This window comes from Gavia stellata, chromosome 5, assembly GCF_030936135.1.
Source record: "Gavia stellata isolate bGavSte3 chromosome 5, bGavSte3.hap2, whole genome shotgun sequence".
Lineage (NCBI taxonomy): Eukaryota > Metazoa > Chordata > Aves > Gaviiformes > Gaviidae > Gavia > Gavia stellata.
Genome location: NC_082598.1, coordinates 35,442,423 through 35,463,493, shown reverse-complemented (window position 1 = coordinate 35,463,493; position 21,071 = coordinate 35,442,423). Strand labels below are relative to the sequence as shown.

The following is a 21,071-nucleotide window of genomic DNA, read 5'->3' as shown; positions in this document are numbered from 1 at the left end:
AAGGAGTTTTAAATGGCATTATATGGAAATGCTGGAAATAAAGACTTTTTGAAGGGAGGCCACTTAATCTACCTGATAGTATCCAATCAAGTTCTTTTTGGGCTTGAGTGGGCAGATGTCATATTGAATAAGAAAATACCATAGCTTCTTATGGCTTGAAATTCAGTTTAAATAGGCAAAGGTCATTGCACGGGGGTGTGTAACATCAGCTGTAGCTGACTGTCATAGCTGTAGGAGCTGGAGCATTTACATCAGTTAAGGATATGCTTGTTTGATTTAAAGCAGATTAAGGAGGAGACTACCAAACTCTGCAGTGGCACAGAGACCCACTTTCACAAAATAAAATGTGGGCAATGCCACTGCTATTAAAATCTGCTGCAAAACTCTCAATTCAATGTAAAAAAATCAGCACTGCCGAATTCAATGGGGCAGATGGCTCTGGATTTTCATCTGATAGATGAAATATGACACTGAAGTGAAAAGAACAGTTTGAGATACTCAGTCCATTTGAAATTAGATGTGAAGACAAATATATCAGCAGATGCATTCTCACAAACTGAGAGGGCAGAAAATCTAAACATCTGCAGTTGAAGGCATGCAGATGTTAGTTAAAAATGAAATTATTATTGTAAAGGGTGCTGCTCTGGGCAATATAAAAGATGTCATGTAACAGGGATACATATTTCCCATAGTATATGATACACCTAGTATATATACATACATATATACACTAAACAGGCTTTCAGTCTGCCACATGTCTTACCCAGCTCTAATACAAGTTTCAGCTGTGACACACATCTGGAATGAAAGATCAGCAGAGAATTCCAGAATACTGCTGTGATCAGACCTCAAATAATAAATAATTGCACAAAGCCAATTCCTAATTACTTGATTGAAATCCTTTTAATAGGGACCTCTTTTTCGGTGCTTTTGCAATGTTTACTACACAGAAGCTCAATCCATGACACAGGCAGTATAAATAAGCATGAAATTGGTAAATACTATTCCTATTGCTATGTAATTTCATTTCTGTTGTCATAAACATAAGTCTCTTTCATCTTTTTCCTATGGTTTAGAAAATACTTTTTCAAATTAGTAGATAAGGCTCATGGAAATGAAAACAAGAGACTGTTTCCAAATTCGTGCTTTCCCCTTATAGTGGTCATGATAGTTTCAATACTTAAACTGTTGCGTATCAACAGAGGTACCAATCCAATGCTTTTTAGAAAATCTTTGTTTACAGTTTACAGTTGTATTAACAAATATCTGAGTAAAGCTAGCAGCTTGATTTGTGGTTTACTCTACATGACCTCAGCTTTATTATTTAGTTTCTTCAGGGACAAGATTTTTTCAGTAGTCTGCCTGGTGTGGTGTTGTTTTTATGAGAGAGAATTTTTGGCTGCTAGTGCCAGCCTAATATTTTAATGTAAAAAGCATGTTAATTCTATGATGATTACTTTTAAGTCAGTCACTCATTGTTTCTTAAAATTAACATCAGCGTGATAAACGTGTCTGTAGAACAGAAACTTACTAGAAAGTTTTGATTTCTGCAGTTTTTGTGGCAAAGACCATAACTGTAGTAGCAAGCATTACTAGCTTTTCTTGTAGTGATTTTAAAGCTATGCCATGCCTACATTTTATGACTACAGCTGTCAGCAGAATTTTCACACACACAGAGTCACTGTTGACTGGTATTTCAACATGCTTACAAGGACATAAACAATTTTATTAGAAGTTTAAAAATTCACAAGCTAAAGGAGACCTGAATTTCTTACTATAAATCTGTTCACAGATAACCTGCAGTCTTCTGAACATGGTCATCACACATGCTGGTCTTAGGAGAAAAGAGACAAAGCTGCCTGTAAATAAGAAGCACTGTAGGCTTTCCCAGCAAGTACAACAAAGTGGGTTTTGGCCAAACTGAGGGGCTGATCACTGATTTCACATACGTACACTTTAAAACAATGTTAACTTCAGTGATGTGAGCAATCTTAGCAAGGAGAAAAATGCAACTCAAGCCCATCTCCTGCTTTCAGCAGAGCCCAGTATCTTCTGTGAAGTTTCTGATTTCAAGAGTATGGAAAGCTATGGAAATGTGGTGGAAGAGACAACAACACTTATTTTGCCTGGTAAAATGGAGATTTTAGGGCCAGCTCTGTGAAAAACATCATGAACTTTAGCCACTGGTGCAAGAAATGAGAGAAGATGCATTTTGGGGCATATTAGACATTATTTGAACTGTCATTTGAGACACAAAGAGTGGAAATATCCAAAAGCTGTATTTTCACTGAAGCTAGGCAATAGAGGCAGAAAAGTCAACTAAAGGGGCTGGCAGAAAGCTAAAAGAATTCACATAAGCTTCTGAACTTTGTATCACTGGTGACCAATTCACTCATATGTTTAATTCAATGATCTTCATGATGTACCTAGATCAAAAGAGAGGTAAATGGAGATAAGAGTTTTAAATGGCATTATATGGAAATGCTGGAAATAAAGACTTTTTGAAGGGTGACCACTTAATCTATCTGATAGTATCCAATACCTGTAATCCAGTAACAAATGTTTAGTTACAGTTATACTGAAAGACTATGCTGTAGTGGAACCCAGCAGTTCAGTTGAATCACACTCTCGTGAACTCCACTAGCTTTGCCATCTAACTGATGCCTCTCAAAATGGTATGTTTGGGAACAATTCCAGAAAAAATAAACCCAACATCTTGTAATGTTTCTCTTCATTGTATCATCTCATCCAAAGACAGCTATGCAAACTTAAGTAGAAATTGGGTCAGTACATGATCATGAAAGAACATCTAATTATGTAGTTCATTTCAAGGTAATTTTTTGAAGGTATGTTGGACATATATTCTCGGAATAAAATACTTTTGTGAACACGTGGCATTTGTAAGGAAGGCTATTTGGAGAAAAACTCCAGTGTTTTCTTTTAAAATTATCATTCTTGCAACATGTAAGGTACATTTTCAGAATCTCACAAGCTGCACAAGAATTGTTTTAAAAATGTACAGGAAGGTCAAGACTGAATTGCATACTGACAGACTCATAGACTACTCACAAAAGAGCAGGGAGAGTACCAAACTTGAAAGTCAGAAATGAATATATGTAGTTATATATACAGAAGATAGATACACAACAGTCTACACAACTGAGTCTCTATACAGACACAAGTTTTGAAGTAACGGGTTACAAATGTGGAAAACAAAATCACAATCTGCCATATTTAGAATAGATGACTTACCCAAAAGATAAATTCACAGATTTCTGCCTCAGCTCTAAAGTACTACAGAATAAATCACATACAAAGCTTGGAATTCAGAGAAACTTAGTATACTTGCCTGTATTTAGAGAATGTATTGCTCAAGCTTCATAAAGGGACTGAAGCCAATGTATTGCATTATTACGGATACTCATTGAATAGAGATAACAGGTCTCCCTTAGATAAGGTAGTCTGACATTGTGCTTGTAAGAAAGATGTGAAGGGATCCAAAAAGCCTCAGGTGAGATGACCTTAGTGGAAGCAATAGTCCAGAATAAGGACAGTTCTTAATACTTTTTCTTGAAAAATTTTACAGTGCCACTGAAGCTGAAAAGCTTCCTTTTTGCTAAGCCTAAATATGCTAAACTAGGCATGCTCTGAACAAATGCCATTTATCACTGAAATAAACCTAATTGTGCAGTGTCTGAAATTCTTTGAGGGGCTAGGGGCATTCCTGAGCATTGTACATTTGTAATGATTCATATACTCCTTTAAAATACATGTTTCAGAAAAATGGATTTTGGTCAATAGACTCAGAAATACACCTAAAACGGGAAGAACCGTAAGAAGTGTGAATTTGTCATGACAAATGTTAACAGCACAGCCCTAAGGCACCCTCCTAACTATAGTTTGTATTAATCTTGAAGATCCTAACATAGTTATTAAGAAATAAGAAGAGACTATGTACTTAACCACAAACATTTAAGATCAAATAATCAAACAGGTGGTGAAAACAAAGTAACTGTTCTGGATAAGGAAAATGAATACCGACAAAAAAAGATGAAGAATCAGCTAAACTGGGCACACTAGATACACAGTATTACAATTCTTTTCATATTCTTTTGGGGATGAAGTCAACTGTGGAATAGTGGAATACTTTCATAAAAGAACTAAGAGACTAATTCAGGGACATTACAGGCATCCATGCAAATAGCTAAGGACATGATACAAACTCAGAGAGAATATGAGGAGGCAATGAAAAAAGCAGTGACAGAAAATAGGAAGTTGGATCAGATAACATTGAGGACATAGTGAAAGAAACCAAATACTACTATATATAATACAACTATATGTTGTCTCCATGGAAAACCAAGCTGATTGACAGAAAAGCTGCAGTTATAGTCTGCTACAAGGCTTCTATATGGCACAGAATTGCTGTGGAAGATTATATTTCCTGCACAGTTATTTCAGAAAAAGAATCATTGACTGCCCTGCTGAGACAAAAGACTGTTCCAGAAGGAAGCTGGGAGATGTTCATGGGAACATAACAAAGTATTGGAACAAGTAAATTCAACAGCAGAACTGGGATGCTATACACAAGCCAGCATCATTGAAACAGTGAAGTCCAAAAATGGCTTAGGAACTGGGCTTTTACAATACTACAATAGTAGTTGTAACAGGAGACCGACAGTTGTAATGTAAGAAAGAAATAGATTCTCAGATGAGAAGAAATTACTCATCATTGCATATGCCTCAGAAAAATATCAACAAATACATAAACAACATGGGTCAAAATAAAACAGACTGAAGTCAATTCCAGTTGACATTTAATGTTCTTGGAAAATACTTCCAAGGTTATGCTGAGCATTACTTCAGTTCAAAAAAATTGATCTTAAACTCATATTCCTATTTCAGTCTGTATAGAAGGGAATCAAAAAGGTCACCTTAGCCCTTTTTCTTCTTCAAATATATGATTAACTCTGCCTATGGCATTCTTATACATAACTGCCTATTCCATCTGTATCTTAAATCAGCATGTGATCTGCTATCTTTCTTGTCCTGGACTAATTTTTTACACTGTCCAAGTCTCATTTACAAAGTATTACAGACTCTTACAGAACTTCACAAGCTCTGAAAACTGACTATCTATAAGATCTTTTGGCAAATGTGGCATCTTCCATTCCAAAGCCAAAGGCCTCGTGTCCAATTAGGCTTGGACAGAATCATCTCCAGAGAATACACAGGTCCTTAAAAGAGAGTCACTATTTTTAGCTATAGCTATTTTTCTAATACTAGAATTTTGAAAAATCTCGTATGGTTGGAATTTTTTGTTCCACACTTAGAAAGGCTTTATTCTTCTTATTTCATTAAGTACTTCTGTCGCCTATTTTTTGGTGTCAACAGTTTGCATGATGTATACACTATTACTGCTGAAAGGGCTGTACAGTGCATCAAAGAACACAGTTTAGACCCAAACAATAGTCAGCTGTATAAGTAAAAGTCATTGGTGGCAGAGGAAACTTACAGCGATTTTTTTTCTGGATTCACAAAACTATCAAATGGAAATTCCAGGTGCCTACGAGTTTCAGGTTCAAAATTATTCTACAATTTGCTCCACTTAAGTGAGACTAATTTCAAGACATATTAATCCCTTTTTCCACAGGCCCTCCTCTCAGAACAGTGCCAGTACACCATGAAATTTTGAAGGCAATGCTGTCTCATTGAAATAAGCAATCTGTCTGGACAATTAACAAAGCATTAGGTACTGGTTTAAACAGCTTAACTCCAAGCAGACTTTTTTTCCAGTGGCCAAACAAAAACTTGAAACAGGGAGAAGCGAAGAACACTTGTCAATAAATCTCTCTAAGACACTTTCAGAGTAATACTGTATTTCAGATGGTTCAATTTTTTTTTTCTACTTACTATAAAATTCTTATCTTTTGAAATTGTTTTTATTGCTGCACTTTCTTTCAAATACTATTAGTAGTAGTTATTAACTGGCACACTATCAAGCCTATCTACCTATGTAGAAAAGACTTACCTTCCTAGCTGAACATTCCTGGTATTTCACAATGATTTTTACACTGAAGGGATCTGATGGAGACGCAGACTAAATATGAAGTGGTAAACTTTAATTTTTAAAGTCATTGTTTCCTAAGTGTAGTCACAGTTTAAAATGACATAGGGTTTGATGTAGAAAATACATGTAGAAAAAATTGCCTAGGGACTGCAAAAAGCAGTAGAAGCCAATGGATTTAGCTATTTTTTTCACTGACAGCTTGAAAAATCGTGACATAAAGCAAGATCTATGAAGGTATCTAATGAAATGTAATGAATTACAAGCTTTGGCTAGGAACAAATATGGAAGGAAAGACGTGACAGATGGAAGGACAAAAAAAGAGAACAGTACTAAAAGCAAAAGTCCCAGGAAGAACAAGAAATAGAGGTCACATGTACACAAGTGTTCAGAAATTTAGTATTCAATATATTGACACAGACTGAAAGAAAAAGGTCACTTCTGAACTTTGAGTATGGATATAGAGTCAATGAAGTCTACAGAGGACTGGGAAGATGGTTCTGGAAGACAATAAGGAAAAGGGTAACTGATGCCCTTTCATTACAACTTCAATAGAAGATTTTTTAAGTCTGATCTTCTGAAGGAGCACAAATAACAACATTGGAGAGCTTGCTGCCATTTGTTGTTGAAGAGCTGGAAAAACAACCTAAAGCTGCTTGAAAACTCCAGAGAAATAAAGGGCAAGAGAAAATGACAAAATGAACTATGTCTACTTGCATTTATTATTCAGTACTTTAGAGTATGCTGGATGAAGTGCAGTTTTGTTTCAATTAAGAGCAGCAAAATGTTTTATTAACCTGGTCAGATAATCAAGAGGTAAGAGAACTGAATCAAATGCAATCTAAAATGGTCAGAAGCCTGGTGGAATCAAGATGGCCTGAACAAAAGAGCAGATCCTTCTGGAAAGCCTCCTTGTGACAGGGATTATGATGGGGTCTAGTACCATGCACGTCCATCTCTCATGGGTGGTGCAGAGGTATCCTTGAAGTAGCTGTACTGTTCTACACGGTGGCTGAGGCGAATTCCAAGTTGGAGCTAAAAACTAAGTTGAATAATTAATTTTGGGACAAATAAGTCAGGGTACTTATCAAAATCAGGATACTTGTCAAATGACACTAACTGCAAAACTCAACCCAAAATGCTCTGGGGTCTGAAGGGTCTGATTTCTTTTCCAGGAGCAAGAGAAAACAAGAAAGCATGAGAGAGAACAGCACCATTCTGAGGCTGCTAGCTGAATGTCACCCTGTGGACTAAAATCACCTTGAATGACTGAAAGTTTGCAGTGAGGTCCTTTCTGTCCACCTTGAGTACTGTAATTACTGCAGCTGTAATCACTCAGTGGGATGTGGGGCTTCTAATCCTGAGAACAGTCTCCAGTAGGACAGACAGACTCCAGTCCTAAGTAACTATGTAGGTACACATCAAAGAGTCTAGTAGCTTACTTCTAATAACTAACTCCACACTTAGACCTGTGAGAGGAAGGTTGGTTTTAGGATTACTGCCTAATTAGTGCCCTACTATAGCTGATATATATCTGATATATTAATCTAACTTTTCCAGTTATACTGCATTCCTAACTTGTCAACCCACCTGACTCTTTTCTTACCTCAGTAGCAGCTCAGAGTTTCTGTATATAATATTATTTTAATTTACAGATGATCATTAGACAATCCTTTATTTCTAGTTACATTCCAATATACTAAAAATGTGCATTTTTTAGTGTTTCTAGAAAAAATAGTTGGTCACATACTACGTTTGTACTTATCACATGAATGGGAGAGACCCAAGTCAATAACAACTCTAAAACAAGAGCCTTTTGGACAAAACCTGACAGATCTACCCTCAATGGACAAATGCAGGGAAAAAAGAAAAAAAAAAAAACTTCAGCAGCAAACAATTTAACAAGGATAGCTCAAAGCTATTCTTCAACACAGGAGTGGTCATCTTCATGCCATCTTCAGCATAATACCCAGTGGGTATGGATCGTCCAAAGAAAAAGTGCAAATATATGATGAACAGAAGTAGGAAAAATTCCTAGGAACGTCCAAAAATAATTGAACAAAAGTGGGTATGTTAAGTAGATACAAAATACTGTTGGAGAAGAGCATCTATGAACAAGACAAGTATCATGCCATAAAAGCTATGAAAATTGAGGCAGATTTCCAGCAACTGACAAAATGTTCGTAGTTGACAATCTTATCAGGCACTGCAGAGATTTCCACTAGTAGGATACACTGAATGGGCAAGAGAAAAAGGAATCAGAAGGGCTGCAAAAAACAAAAGTAGGATGTACACAAATTTGTAAAAGAAGCTGCAAAAGAAATGCCCAATTATTTGCTAAAAACAATGTTGGAAAACCTTTGCTGCAAGAAAATGCAAGCAAATCTGACTGCATTTTGAGCTCCACATTAGGTATTTAATACATGCCAAGACACAAACTTGGTTCTGCTGTTTTCTCTGTACTTACCAGTATACAGAGGAGATGTAAAGCCGTTTTACCCTGCCTGATGGGGCTTACTGTTAACTCTGTAGTCCTGGATGCTTACACGCAGAATAGTTAGAATGAGCTTGGCCAGTGAAAGCTATGTTTACGTGACACTCATCTATACAAAAATCCCTGTGGGAGCTGTTGCAATAAGCAAGAATTACAGAAATATTGATGCTGTTCTAATTTATACCATGAACTAAACCCACCACCTGTGTTCAGGTGGAGGAAAGATAAGGAAACGTTACTGTCCTTCCTTCCTGTCAGACATGATGAATATTATTCTTCTACGTATGAGAGATTCTCATTTTGAGAGAGAGTGTGTATATTCACAAGCAATATACAAAAATATGAGTTACAATGTGCCAGTGGATGCTGCATTAGGAAAAAAACAAAAGAAAATTAAAAGGTACTTCGTGCAAAAATACCCGTAAAATTAGAGGAAATGTTTCTAGGTGCATCTGTATCCACAAATTCATAAAACCAACGTATACCACAAAATGGAACAACCTTTAATACGAATATGTTCTGCAACATGGTAAAAACCAGTAGGATTTACGTATGCTTTGATATAAATGTGTTTCTGTATATCCCCAAAACAAGACATGCCAATACTACGAAAATCTTTAGCAACAGGTGTTGAAATGTGTTACATCATCAGGGAGAATAAGATGGATTTATGAGGCACTGCAGAGATTCTCAACAGTATGGTTCCTTAGACAAGAAAAAAAATCAAGAGGAGAGCTGAAAAGATGGTGGTTGGAGATTGGCAGATTGATAAGAGAAGTTTCCAAAGGAACATCATACATATATATGATGATGTCGTATTTGAGAACAGAACCACCAGACAATCTGTACAATGAAGCTATAGCAGCAAAACCCCAGTTCTGAAATCTATTCTGCTTAACGAACCTATTAAAGAACGACGAGTTTCTAGAAAGCAGAAGAGGACAAAGATAATATCAAGGATAAACTGACGTGATCTGACCAGACAACTCTAGTACAACCTAACATAATAGCCATTTGTTAAACAAACAAAAGAAATCCTAGAAAGGACAGCATTGCAGTAGTAGATGGTCTTTTGCATTTTCTTTATTTCCAGGAGTGTACCTGAAGCAAAATTCTCAAACTTAATAGCTTGCATACCTACTATACATGAAATTGTAAGTGGCTTCCAATGATACACCCACCTCAGGATATATAGATTAGGCACTTATGACCCTGATCTGTAATCAGCTTTATTGCAAGGATCTGCGATCCAACAAAAATCCTGTTCTGACTCCAAAATTATGGTAACGACTTCTCTGCCTACCGCACTTTGGGTTTAAGATTGTTAGCAGTATAGCAGCCTTCTTACTCATGGACAAGCATTACAGCCAAAACAGTGAAAGGAGACAGGCACTCACTTTGATAAGAGGTTTGCTATTGATTTCAGTAAAACCAGGATTTTGCTTCTAGGGAAGGTATTTCCAGAGGCATACTTCTGGGGGTAGTACTCTCTCACAGAAAGGGAAAGGTTATTTTGTAAATAGACGAACAGAATTTGATATCCGCCTTTTTTTGACCAGCAAAATGACAGCCAAGAGATGATGTTTTTATTCTCACTCATTACAAGAATAGAGAGATGGTAAGTAATATTAAGTAACATTGGTACAATAGCAAAAGCATATAAACTTAGGTAGTGAGAATATCCTTCTTGAGTTGGAATAAGACAAAAAAGCTGCAACTTAAGGTGAAGGGTGATTCTGAAAGGATTTGTATGAACACCTACCACACCTGGAAATTGGACTTGATGACCGAGAACGTCCCTTTCAATCCTTTGTTCTAAGTGGGAACTAATTCAGTAACACAGATTCAAGTAAGGTTGGGAGATGTAACATGGCATAATGGAAATGTGGGGAAGAACCTAGGTTTTGTAAAGTAAGTTGCAATTATGTGAACCTGCATATTAGGTGCAGGCATTACAGTACATTACAATACTCAAATTACAGAAGGCAGACTCCAGAATTACACAGCCAGAGATGATCTAGAGACAGACTTTTAATGTAAATAATTACTGTAATTAAGACAGAACATATTAATGCGAAATACACATAAACTGTTAATAAAAACAGGTGTGGGGTTTTTTTATTTATAGGCCATTAATTCTTCATCCAAAATGAAACAAAAGTGCAACTGAAGTAACTTATTCATTTGCATTTATGCAAACCTGGATTCTTCATAATATATAAGTCCCATATTTTCAACAATATCCAGTCTCAAAATAAGACTGTGGATGCTGTTACTTAAGAAAAAAAAAATATCCAAAGACTACTGAGGTAGGATAAAAAAGCATAGCAATTCTTCATTTTTCAAGTGACTTTGTGATGTTTGACTGAAGGGGCAAATAGTGGCTGTTCATGAGGAATTTTCACATGACAAGGTACCTTCCTTTCAATATCTCTAACACAAAGAAGTCCATTTATTAACTTTATTGGGCTAAGAATACTCTTTCACCTCTGAAAATGAAATCACTTCTTTTCTCCCCAACACAGACAGGGACAGGAATGTGTCCTTAAAAATCAAGTAAGACTAAGGAGTAGAACACTGCTCTCACAGTCTGGGAAGCAGGATAATCAAATTAAATCCATAGCTACTAACCAGTGGGGAAAGAACATTGATGACTCCTGCTCAAAACACACAAAGATAGGTATCTGCTGAAACTTCTCTAGGGTGTGACTGGATACCAATTTTCAAGGATGATTCCTGTAGAATGAGGTTTCTGTAGGTGTAAATGGAAAAATTACATATCCTCCCCAACTTATACAATAAAGGTAGCTAAATAGTCCATTTAAAGGGGTGGACATAAAAATAAAATATAATTAATCCGAAACCATCCATAAACCTTTCCAGCTGCTTAGTATGTATTTGAATAGAGAATTCCAGTGCTTGGTCACACACAGCAGGATTTGAAATCAGCTGCTTCTGTTCTCTCATTTCTTTTAGAAAGCAGGGGACCCTAGGAGTTAGGGGAAATTAGAGAGTCTGAGTGAAGCATTGAAGGACTTTCTTAGAACTCTAGCAATAGAAAAGATGAGGAGTCCCCCACGATCAAAAAAACCCCAGCCTCTCCCCCTGCCCAAACCCAGACAACCTAATTCAAGTTCCTAACTCAAGTATAGGACTCTGCGAGATAAAAGCTGCATTTTTATGATCATCAATAAGGTAGTAACTATTCTTCAAAAAGCATATCTAATAATATGACCTGGTACTATATTAGATCATTTATAAAATGAAAAGAATGAGCTGAAAGATCTTTTACTTCTCATGCAAGTTGTTTCTTCAAGGAAGGTGTATAAGTTTGTCTTCTCTTTACAGATAACAAACCTCATTAAAAAAGAACTAGAGGACATGAAACTTTGTACACTTACTGGTTATTTATTACCACAAAATTATTTAGAAGCTCCAGAAGTCACTATTTAAAAGTTATAAACAGACTTACTGATTATACCTTAGTTTCTGCTCTACTTGAAAAAGAAAAGATTAAAAAGTTTGCAACACGCTTATCATCTGAATTTAAGGGTATCGGTAAAGTTATTTTGTATATTTTGTCCATCCTTAAAACTAAGAAGATAATCAGACCTTTATTTTGTCATGTAAGGTAGGAACCTGGATTATCCCACTGAACTGTAATACTGCCCATCTTTGTGACTTCAGGATTTTGAAAGAACACTTCCTTAGTAGCAGCATTTGTATTATAGTCCCAAGTATTAACTATACATGTTAAATACATGTTTATTTGTTCATTAAATAAGCAAACATTAAAATGTTAACAAATTGTGTTCTGTTATCCTGAAGAATTCTTAGAAACACTTGTCCTCCTGAGAAAGAGGTTGGTAATTGTTTCTCACGAGTGGAAAACATGGAATTTGAGGCAGCTCACGGATGTGAGTAGAAGAAAAATTGCCAACAGCAAGGGTGACAAAGTTCTTATTGAGGCTGCAAAATTAAACTGTGATGCACAGCATTGAATTGACACTGCAACATTTTTATTGCCCTAGGAAAGCAAGCCTGATTGTACAAACAGAAAGGACATTGTCATATCAGCACTGGATGATTGTTGGTAGCGTTTTCTGTCACTAAACTAGACTTGCTGATGATGTCTTACGCTAAAGACATGAAGCATCTATGTTATAACAAGATAAGAAAGCAGCTAATGTGAAAAGAAATAGAAAAGGGATAAGAGTAGAAGCAGATCAGAAATTGCTAACGAAAAGATTAAATATGAAAAAAATCTTAATGAGAAAAGAGAGAACCCCTCCAAAAAATAGCCAAAGAGAGACAGCAAATAGTATAGCGTATCAGTACTGTTGTCTGCTGGCAGCAGCAAACTGGAAAAAGCAGTGCCTCTAAAAACTTCAGAATGCAGAATCTTGCAGAAAGAATAAATAGCTGAGTTTGATGGACATATAGTAAGAACAGAGTATTAATTATTTGAAATACGCATCTCTACCTTTGGTCACTGACAGCACAGTGCCATTTAAACAGGTTTCTGAAGCAAACCTTTGATTCAGTAAATTATTCAATCAAAACCAGTCTGAGGAACATCTTTATTTAAACTGCATTTTTATGCTTAGTTTTGTTCAACAATTGGCAAAGTTCAGCATCTCCACTAGACATTTTCCCTTCTCCCAAATGGCTTACCATTTTTAATACTGGAAGTTATTCATGTCTGAAATAATGTTCATTGCCATCAACATCTCAGTTTTCATCAGAACCCTGAATTTGTGCTACAACTTGATCTTCTACAAGTTATCTCCCTTGAGTCAAACATTTGTCGGGCTACCCATATTCTCTCGGGGCACGAAAAGAAGTCCAAGGATCACCTGTGACAAAAACAATGACTCCATTAGTCTGAATTCACAACAGGACTTTCATTTATTAGATAAAACAATCTTTAATAGAGCATTTAACATTATAATGTTAAAACTAAAACCAAAACATCATCAAGAACAATCATATTCTTAAAAGGCTGATGAGATCTCCAATCTGATTATCAAAAGATAGTTCCATTCTTATATTTATAGAATATATATTCTAGAAAACACACTAAGAGAAGAACACTCTTCAACTAGATTCTTACACTGCTCAAAACCCAGGGCCAGTTTGAAAAGCCTCCAAAACAAAATTCTTACTGATAGATCCCATCCCCCAATTCTGCACTGGCTGTACCATTTAACAAATATTGGATTTTAAAAAAAATCATAAGTAGCTGTGTTCCTTAGTTCTTCCGTAAGTGACTTCACTGATCTTACAGATTTTGGTCAAGGATTACTCAAGTTCATTATTCTTTTGAGCACTCACAGAGCTGTCTTTACGGAACTGTTTGGACCTAATGCAGCTGAGGTAGATTTAGCATACGAACATTGGTTTTACCCTTTTTCTTTGCCATCTCATTCAGAAAAGTAGTTAACACACATACTAAGTTTAAGCATGTGTGCAGTCCTAGTGCAGTTAGCTGTATGGTGCTGCTCTAGGGCCCCGGGGCCCCAGCAGTCAGACTTCCTCTCCGCCTTCTTCACAAGCAACAAAGACAAGTTTTAGCAACAAAACGTTTGGGCCAAGAACATGGGAAACTGGGGAAAAGTACAAAAACCCAAATGCATCTAGCACAGAACAGAGATTGGTGAGAAAGGGGTGAATGCAGCTTTCTGCCCTGATGTGGTAGGTGCTAGTTACCAGCTCGGCACCTGTCCCTGTGTTATTCCAACTCACGTCAGGTGTTAGCAGGCAGGACAGGCACAGAAGAGTGAGAATGAGACTGCTGGGGCTCTCCTCTTGCCTGCTGAAGGCTCCCTTCCAACCCAGGAGTCTGTTGGAGGGGTAGTCAGGGCACCTTTGGACCTCAGCACATAAAGTGCCTAGGCAAAAGGAACCCACTGGGCCAAGAGAACAGTTTCAAAAGGAAGAGAAAGAAGAGCAAGAGGGATAATAGCACTCAAGAGAGCCTTCTTCATTGACCTTAAGAATGGTCCACTCCTGCAATCACCAAGTACCCAAATCCCCCGTCACCAAAATGACAGATGCATGATAACTAACATGTTAACGTAACAAGCAGTAAACTAATCTCCATAGTCAGAGACTTAAAACTGTTCCCTCACCTTGTTCTTGATGCATTGTTTTTCTCAGTATGGGTAACAACAAAGGCATAAGGATACTAGCAATCACTGAATTTGTGTGTAATGTTACATAGATCACTTTAAATGATCTCTTCAGTTTTCTGAGATGCTCTATTCCAGTGTTGATAGTTTCAAATAAAACTCCACTTGTTGCAAAAAGTATTCCACCTTCCCTAAGGCTAGTTATTTCATTTTTTCGGGGTGGAACTTTTGCTGGATGACCTTATTTCTGATCTGTGAATATTAGCAATAGAAAATGAGACACTCTGGGATTATTTACACCAAACTTCTTTTTAAAATGAGCTATTCTCATTCTTTTTAAAATTAATTATTAAAGAAAGCACATCAGGTTAAAGTTCAAGCTGCATGAACATACTAGCAAGATATGGGCATTAAAATCCTTATGCCTTGAATGTTTCCCTTGAACTTTGTTTCAAAGTTAGAAGATCACAGACATCATAAACCAAATTCAGTCTTTGTGTATGCCAGCATTAAATTGCATCTGTTCCCACCAGGACTGAATTGGTGTCAGACGCCTGTTAGATTACAAAGCCACCATAAAAAAAAAAAAAATAGACCAGAACTATGAAACTTATTACAAGTCAAGTACATTAAATAAAAGAGGATCCTACCAGTTGCATCATCAGCTTCTGTGTCTAGAAGAGCATCTACTGAAGCCATGCTTGTGACTATGAAGGAGTCTGTAGTATCAGACACTCCTCGCTTGCTGTGACAAACTTCTTTGAGATACTGACTCCTCTGCTTTGACCAGTGTCTTTTACTAACCTTCTGACTGTCAAGAAGGTTACATCACTTGTTGAGAAGTTTTTTCTAGGCCTTCCTACTATTCCCCAATGCACTTTTTTAATCATAAGTCCACAGGTTCAATTTGTAGTTATCTTCCAAAAATATTTATATAATAGAGAGTGGGACAGAGATGCAAGATGTTTTCCCTCACCAAATCCACCTTTTTGGTAAAGTGTTAAACACTCCTTATTTCTGTTAGTCCTCTCTTGCAAAGAAGGAAGTCTTCCGTGAGATACATTGTCTTCAGGAGGTATCTTCCGTTCCTCCCTGACCTTTTCCCAGTGGAATTTCCATCCTGTGTCCTTTTTCCTCAACAAATGTGCCAGCAAAAAACTTATCAATATAGGTAGTTGTAAAATCAGAAGTTTCTTTCTTATTACAGCTCTGTAAAAAGTTGTAACTGTCTTTGTAACTATCAAGTTACAAATTAATTGTATGTATAAATCAGATTATTTTCAGTGTAATACCTTCCGGAATAATCTGAATTGGTGTAAACAAGACTTAGGAAACTCTTTCTTCTTCATACGCGCAAATATTAGGCCAGAGTTTTCTAAACACTTATGCCTTGTCATAAATTTACTCACCTGAGTAACCCCTTCTTAATTCAATACCATGTTTAATAGTGGTGCTCACATAAGTAAAGTTATGCCCAGGCATAGTTTTTTTGCAGGATTAGTCAAAACCACTTTGCACACCTTTTTGAAGCTTATTAATTATGTTCTTTCCAAAGTTCACTTTTATCCATGTACTATAAAAATCTTTACTTCGAAGAAAAAAAATACTTTAAAAAACTTTAAAAACTGCTAGTTTATTTTTTTCCTGAAACAGACTATAGACTATTCCCCGTCTTGTACCATGTATCTACTTGTTTTAAGTAATCCTTAATTTCAGAGGGTAAACCAGTATCTAGTTCATGTTCCAGTCTAAAATAATTTATGTTCAGAAGAATGCTCTATTCTCCTAGCTGTAGGAGATAACTGTTGCCAGTTCGCTGCAGTTCTTAACAGCCACTATGACAGAAAAGGGAAGAACAGGAAATGTAGTAAGCGTGAGCAAGTGACCACGTGTTGGGATTCAAGAGGGATTACGTGAGATCTACACTAGAGAATATGTGCACACATAGAGCCCATTGATTCAGTTATGTTTCCAGAAGACAGGCACCATATTTATTTCAGACTTATTAGCAGACATGTCTGTATTGCAAACTCCCCACAGAAGTGCTGAAGTATATATTTAGTAATTAAGGGGGAGGAGAATATCACCCTTTCCCCTGAGTAGCCACAGTAATATGCCTGTCTCAACCCTTCCTCCCTCCATCTGAAAGTCTCCCAGGGAACAAGGGTAGTCAAGCGTGACTTGGACTTCCGGAGTCTGATTCTCCTCTCAAATATATAGTATTGCAGTGTGTAACCCTGCCAGCTCCACTGAATGAAATTTCTGTCAATGAAAGCATGAAGAGAATACAGCTTTTAGAATTTACACCAGTGGCAACCATAGGGAGAAAAAAAATAAAATCTGTTAGTCTTCGTTTTGATCCTGTGTGTTGGCATTCCACTATGGCTGAATAAAACTGAAATGTACAATCCATTTGTATTACCTGACTTAACCTCAGAAGGTTAAGCATGCCACTGTTTGCTGGAGTCTGATATTGGCTACCGTTATTAGACTCGCTTATATCAAAGCCCAGGTTCAAGTTCCTCGTCAGATGAATTTTAAACCACTAGCTAATTAATTTAGTGGAGTTATAATAAAGAACCTGATAGTTATTTGTGAAAAAAATAAAAGCAGCATCTCAATCGTCATGGAGTGAAATTCTGCTTTTATTAACAATGCAGCTCTCTTCACATGCCCCCGTATTTTTTTCAATGAAAGATGCAGCGCACAGATTTGGTACATGTGCGCAGCAGCTGGTCTGACATGATAAAGCAGAATGCATCTGAAGAAGTTCCTGCCTGTCTGACCAATAAACCATGAACTAAGAGGGATTTACTCAATAGACCATCACAGAATCTATTTAGAGATTGATATTTAAGAATGTGCCTAAATCTGTTTTCTGTCAGATGTTTCCCATTCCCCAAAGACCTAGATAGCAAGTAGGCAGGGAACAAAGAAAATTAAATTACTGTCTTGGTTTTGGTTTTGTTTTGTTTTTCCTGAATCCTGAAATGTCTGTAACTTAGTATTTTCTTGATTTGAAGCTCCAACCATAGTATTTGTTATTGGAGACGTTTCTGTAACTCAAAGAAAATTGATCAGAAGAATAGCATCCAGCATGCACAGACACACACTGTATGCCACAGCCGCATCCCCAGTACCATGCCTAAATTTCATTCTTAAATAAGGCTTACTTGCCTTTCCTTTTTGCCAGGCGGCAACTGTCGAGAGCTAAAAACAGCACCACGATTCGGTGGCTGGCGCTAAAAATACCCTCAGGCGCTCGGTCACCAACTCGGTACGAAGGATGAAGCCCTCGGCACCTGACACAGCCCGCAGCCGCTAGCCGGGGATGAAGGCAAAGAGCGCCCAGCCCTGGAGCTGGCAAAGAGCGCCCGGGCGAAGTTTCACCGGCAGACGAAGCGGCCGCGGCGCTGCGCCCCGCAGCCGCGGCCCCCCACCCCGCACCCCGGGCGGCCCCCCCGGCCCCCCCCCGCCGCCCCTTACCCGCGTTCCGCAGCTTCTTGTTGCGGTAGACGGAGAGGATGACCAGGAGGTTGCCCAGCAGGTCCACCACGATGGTGAAGATGAGGATGGCGGCCAAGGTGGAGGTCACCCAGGGCGGGCGGCGCGGGGCGCCCTCGGCCGGCGAGTCCCGCGGGAGGACGGAGCTGTTCAGATCGCTCCCGTTCACTCTCATCCTGCCGCCGCCTCCCAGGGCAGAGCCGGGCACCGGCGGAGCGGGCGCGTCCGCCAGCGCTGCCTCCCGCGGGGGCAGGTCGGGGCGGGGGTCGCGGGGGTCCCGGCCGCAGCCGCCCCCCGCCGCGGGGCTGCCCGCCCTAGGGCGGAGCGCCGCTGGCGGGAGCTTCTCCCATGGCCGCCGCGGCCGCTCCGGCTAGGAAGTTTCCCCGAAGTGTGCATGTGCCGCGGCGGGACACTTTTATAGCCTCCCCTGCGCCTCCCGCCCCGCCCGCCGCCGCCGCCGCCGCCACCGCTGCCGACAGGTGACACCGAGCCGCCCCCGCGCCGGCACGTGCGCGGCCGGGGCTTCCAGCTGCCGCGCGGCGGTGGCGGCGGCGCAGCGCCACAGCGCCCCCCCGCGGCGCCCACCCGGCGCGGCGGCCCCATTCATGCCCGCGCCCCGCTTCCCCCATTCATGCGCCCGGCCGCCCATTCAGCGCCGGCCGCGCCATTCAGCGGCGGAGCCGCGAGAGGGCCGGAGGGGTTTTGCTGTCTGCCGTTATGTGGTTCGCAGCGCTCGGGGCTATTTTTAGCTCTGCTGCTTAACGCCGCCTCTTAATTAGACGTGCGCTGAACTCCCCCCCCTCCGCCCCCGTCTTTATTTAACATTCGCACTCGCACAGTAGCGTGAGCGCGGCGAGGAACCCCCCCATCGGGGAGCGGGACGGTGCTGCTATAAAAAGCCCCTCGCGAAGCCGCGCTCGCTGGGGGCGGGGGGGCGCCTGAGGACCCGCGTCCCGGGAGCACCACGTGCCGCCGCTGCACGGGGGCGGCGGGGGGAGACACGCCGCCCCGCAGCCGCCCCCTGTTCCCCCACCCTCTTCCCCCACCCTCTCGGCAGCGCGGGCGGGGTGCACGCCGCAGCCAGGAGCCCGGTGGGGTCTGGCTCCGCCGTTCCCCAGAAGCGGCGCGGAGGGAAGAGGGGGCCATCGCCTAGTCGCGGGGAGGGACCGGTCGGGTAGATGGGGTACCCCCTCACCCCCTCGTACGGTGGCTGTTCCGGTGAAGAGAAACAAGGCACTTCTTCTGACTGTAATAACGGCACTGCATCTTCTCGCTTGCGTGGTATAAAGCTGTTTAAAACACGTGAGCACACGGCATAGGAATTGCTCTCCCATTCAGGGTAACAGGCTGCGAGCGCGGGTGGCAATTCACGCTCCACCGCGCTGAGCACAGGGCTGCGAGCGGCGCTGGCGGCCACGGGCGACCCCCGCGCGCCGCGATCCCGCCCGAAACACTTACTGGGGTACTGCGACTTGGGGGTACCCGAAACCTCGGCGGCGGTGGGGGTGGCGAGGAGTCCGGAGTGGGAGCGCGGGGCCCCTCCTGGGGCGGCGCAAGCTCCGCGGGGCGCTGCGGGGCTCGGGCAGCGGCTCCGCCGAGCTCTGCGCCGCTCTGCGCGGCTCTGCGCGGGGCGGGAGAGGCTCCTGCTGCTGCCGCCGCCAAGTCACGCACGGCAGCCTGCGGTCAACCGCCCGGCGGCCACAGTGCTATACTTGTAACGGCAGTGCTTGGTGATGAAAAATTAAAGCCGTCGTTATGAGCCGCTATGACCAACGCGGGCTCCGCCGGCCACGTTACGTAACGGCGGCGGGTGTGACAAGAAAACCGGCGGCCGCTGGCCGCTGGAAAACCGGGGCCGGCCCCTGCTGCAGGGACCTCGGCGAAAGCGGCAGCGGCTGCTCGTACCCCGAGGCACTAGCGACGGCCGCGCTTTCCCCCAGGACTGAACCCGCTCTTCGGGTCCGCCGGGGGCAGCCGGCTTGCCGCCGCCTCTAGCGCAGCCGCGCAGAGACGCGGAGAGGCGTGGAGAGGCAGGGCGGCGGCGGCGCCCCCCGCCCCGGCCAGCCCCGCAATCCCAGCTGGGCCGGGCCGGGCCGGGCCGGGCTGGGCTGGGCTGGGCTGGGCTGGGCCGGGCTGGGCTGGGCTGGGCTGGGCTGGGCTATAAAGGCGGTGGGTGTTGGGGAAACCCCGAGCTCCCGGTGCACCCAGGGTTTTCTCGCACCACCGCGGGCAGCGGAGCACACCGGCTCAGCCTCCCGCTGGTGCATCACAGCGGGTTTTTTTTCCGTGGGGGAGCGCTGATTCACTTGATCGCTTACTGACTTAGGAAAAAATTCTTTACTGAGAGAGTGGTGAGACACGGGAACAAGCTGCTCAGGGAGGTGGTGGAGTCACCCTCACCGGAGGTGTTCAAGGAACGTGTGGACGTGGCATTGTGGGCATGGTGGTGTTAGTTGATGGTTGGACTTGATGATCTTACAGGTCTTTTCCAACCTTAGTGATTCTGTGACTTTAAAAATGCTCAATATGCTGGTAGCGTGTCGTGTCTACCCAGCCCGGCCTCCCGCGATAGGCACCCGGGGAGGTGTGTCGGCACTGGGGAGCAGTCCCTCCAGCTGCTGCCCCGCGGACAGAAAAGCCCACCACTGGAGACAGAGAGCAGCAGCCCGCACTGGAGGGGAGGCTGCAGCAGGTCTCCCCCCGCACCGCGGCGCCGCAGCCCCTGGACAGTGGGGGGGGGGGGGGGGGTGAGCACAGCCTGACCCATCCCCTTAGCAGATGGTCTTGCAGGGAGAGAAAAAAGAGCATGTGTGTCCTTGTAGGTAGGTAACGAATAGGTTATCAGGCTGTGGGAGAAGCTTAAAATTAGGGGGAG

At 41.7% G+C, this 21,071-nt stretch overlaps 1 protein-coding gene across 1 annotated transcript in view; it reads right to left on the bottom strand.

Moving 5' to 3' along the window:
* MTNR1A (melatonin receptor 1A) overlaps positions 1–18,371 on the bottom strand; it is a 59,932-nt gene extending 41,561 nt beyond the window's left edge. The window contains exon 1 of the mRNA XM_059817782.1: positions 18,179–18,371. Within this exon, the coding sequence (XP_059673765.1) occupies positions 18,179–18,371 (193 nt within the window). The remainder of the gene's footprint in view (positions 1–18,178) is intronic.
* Between the last annotated feature and the right edge of the window lie 2,700 nt (positions 18,372–21,071).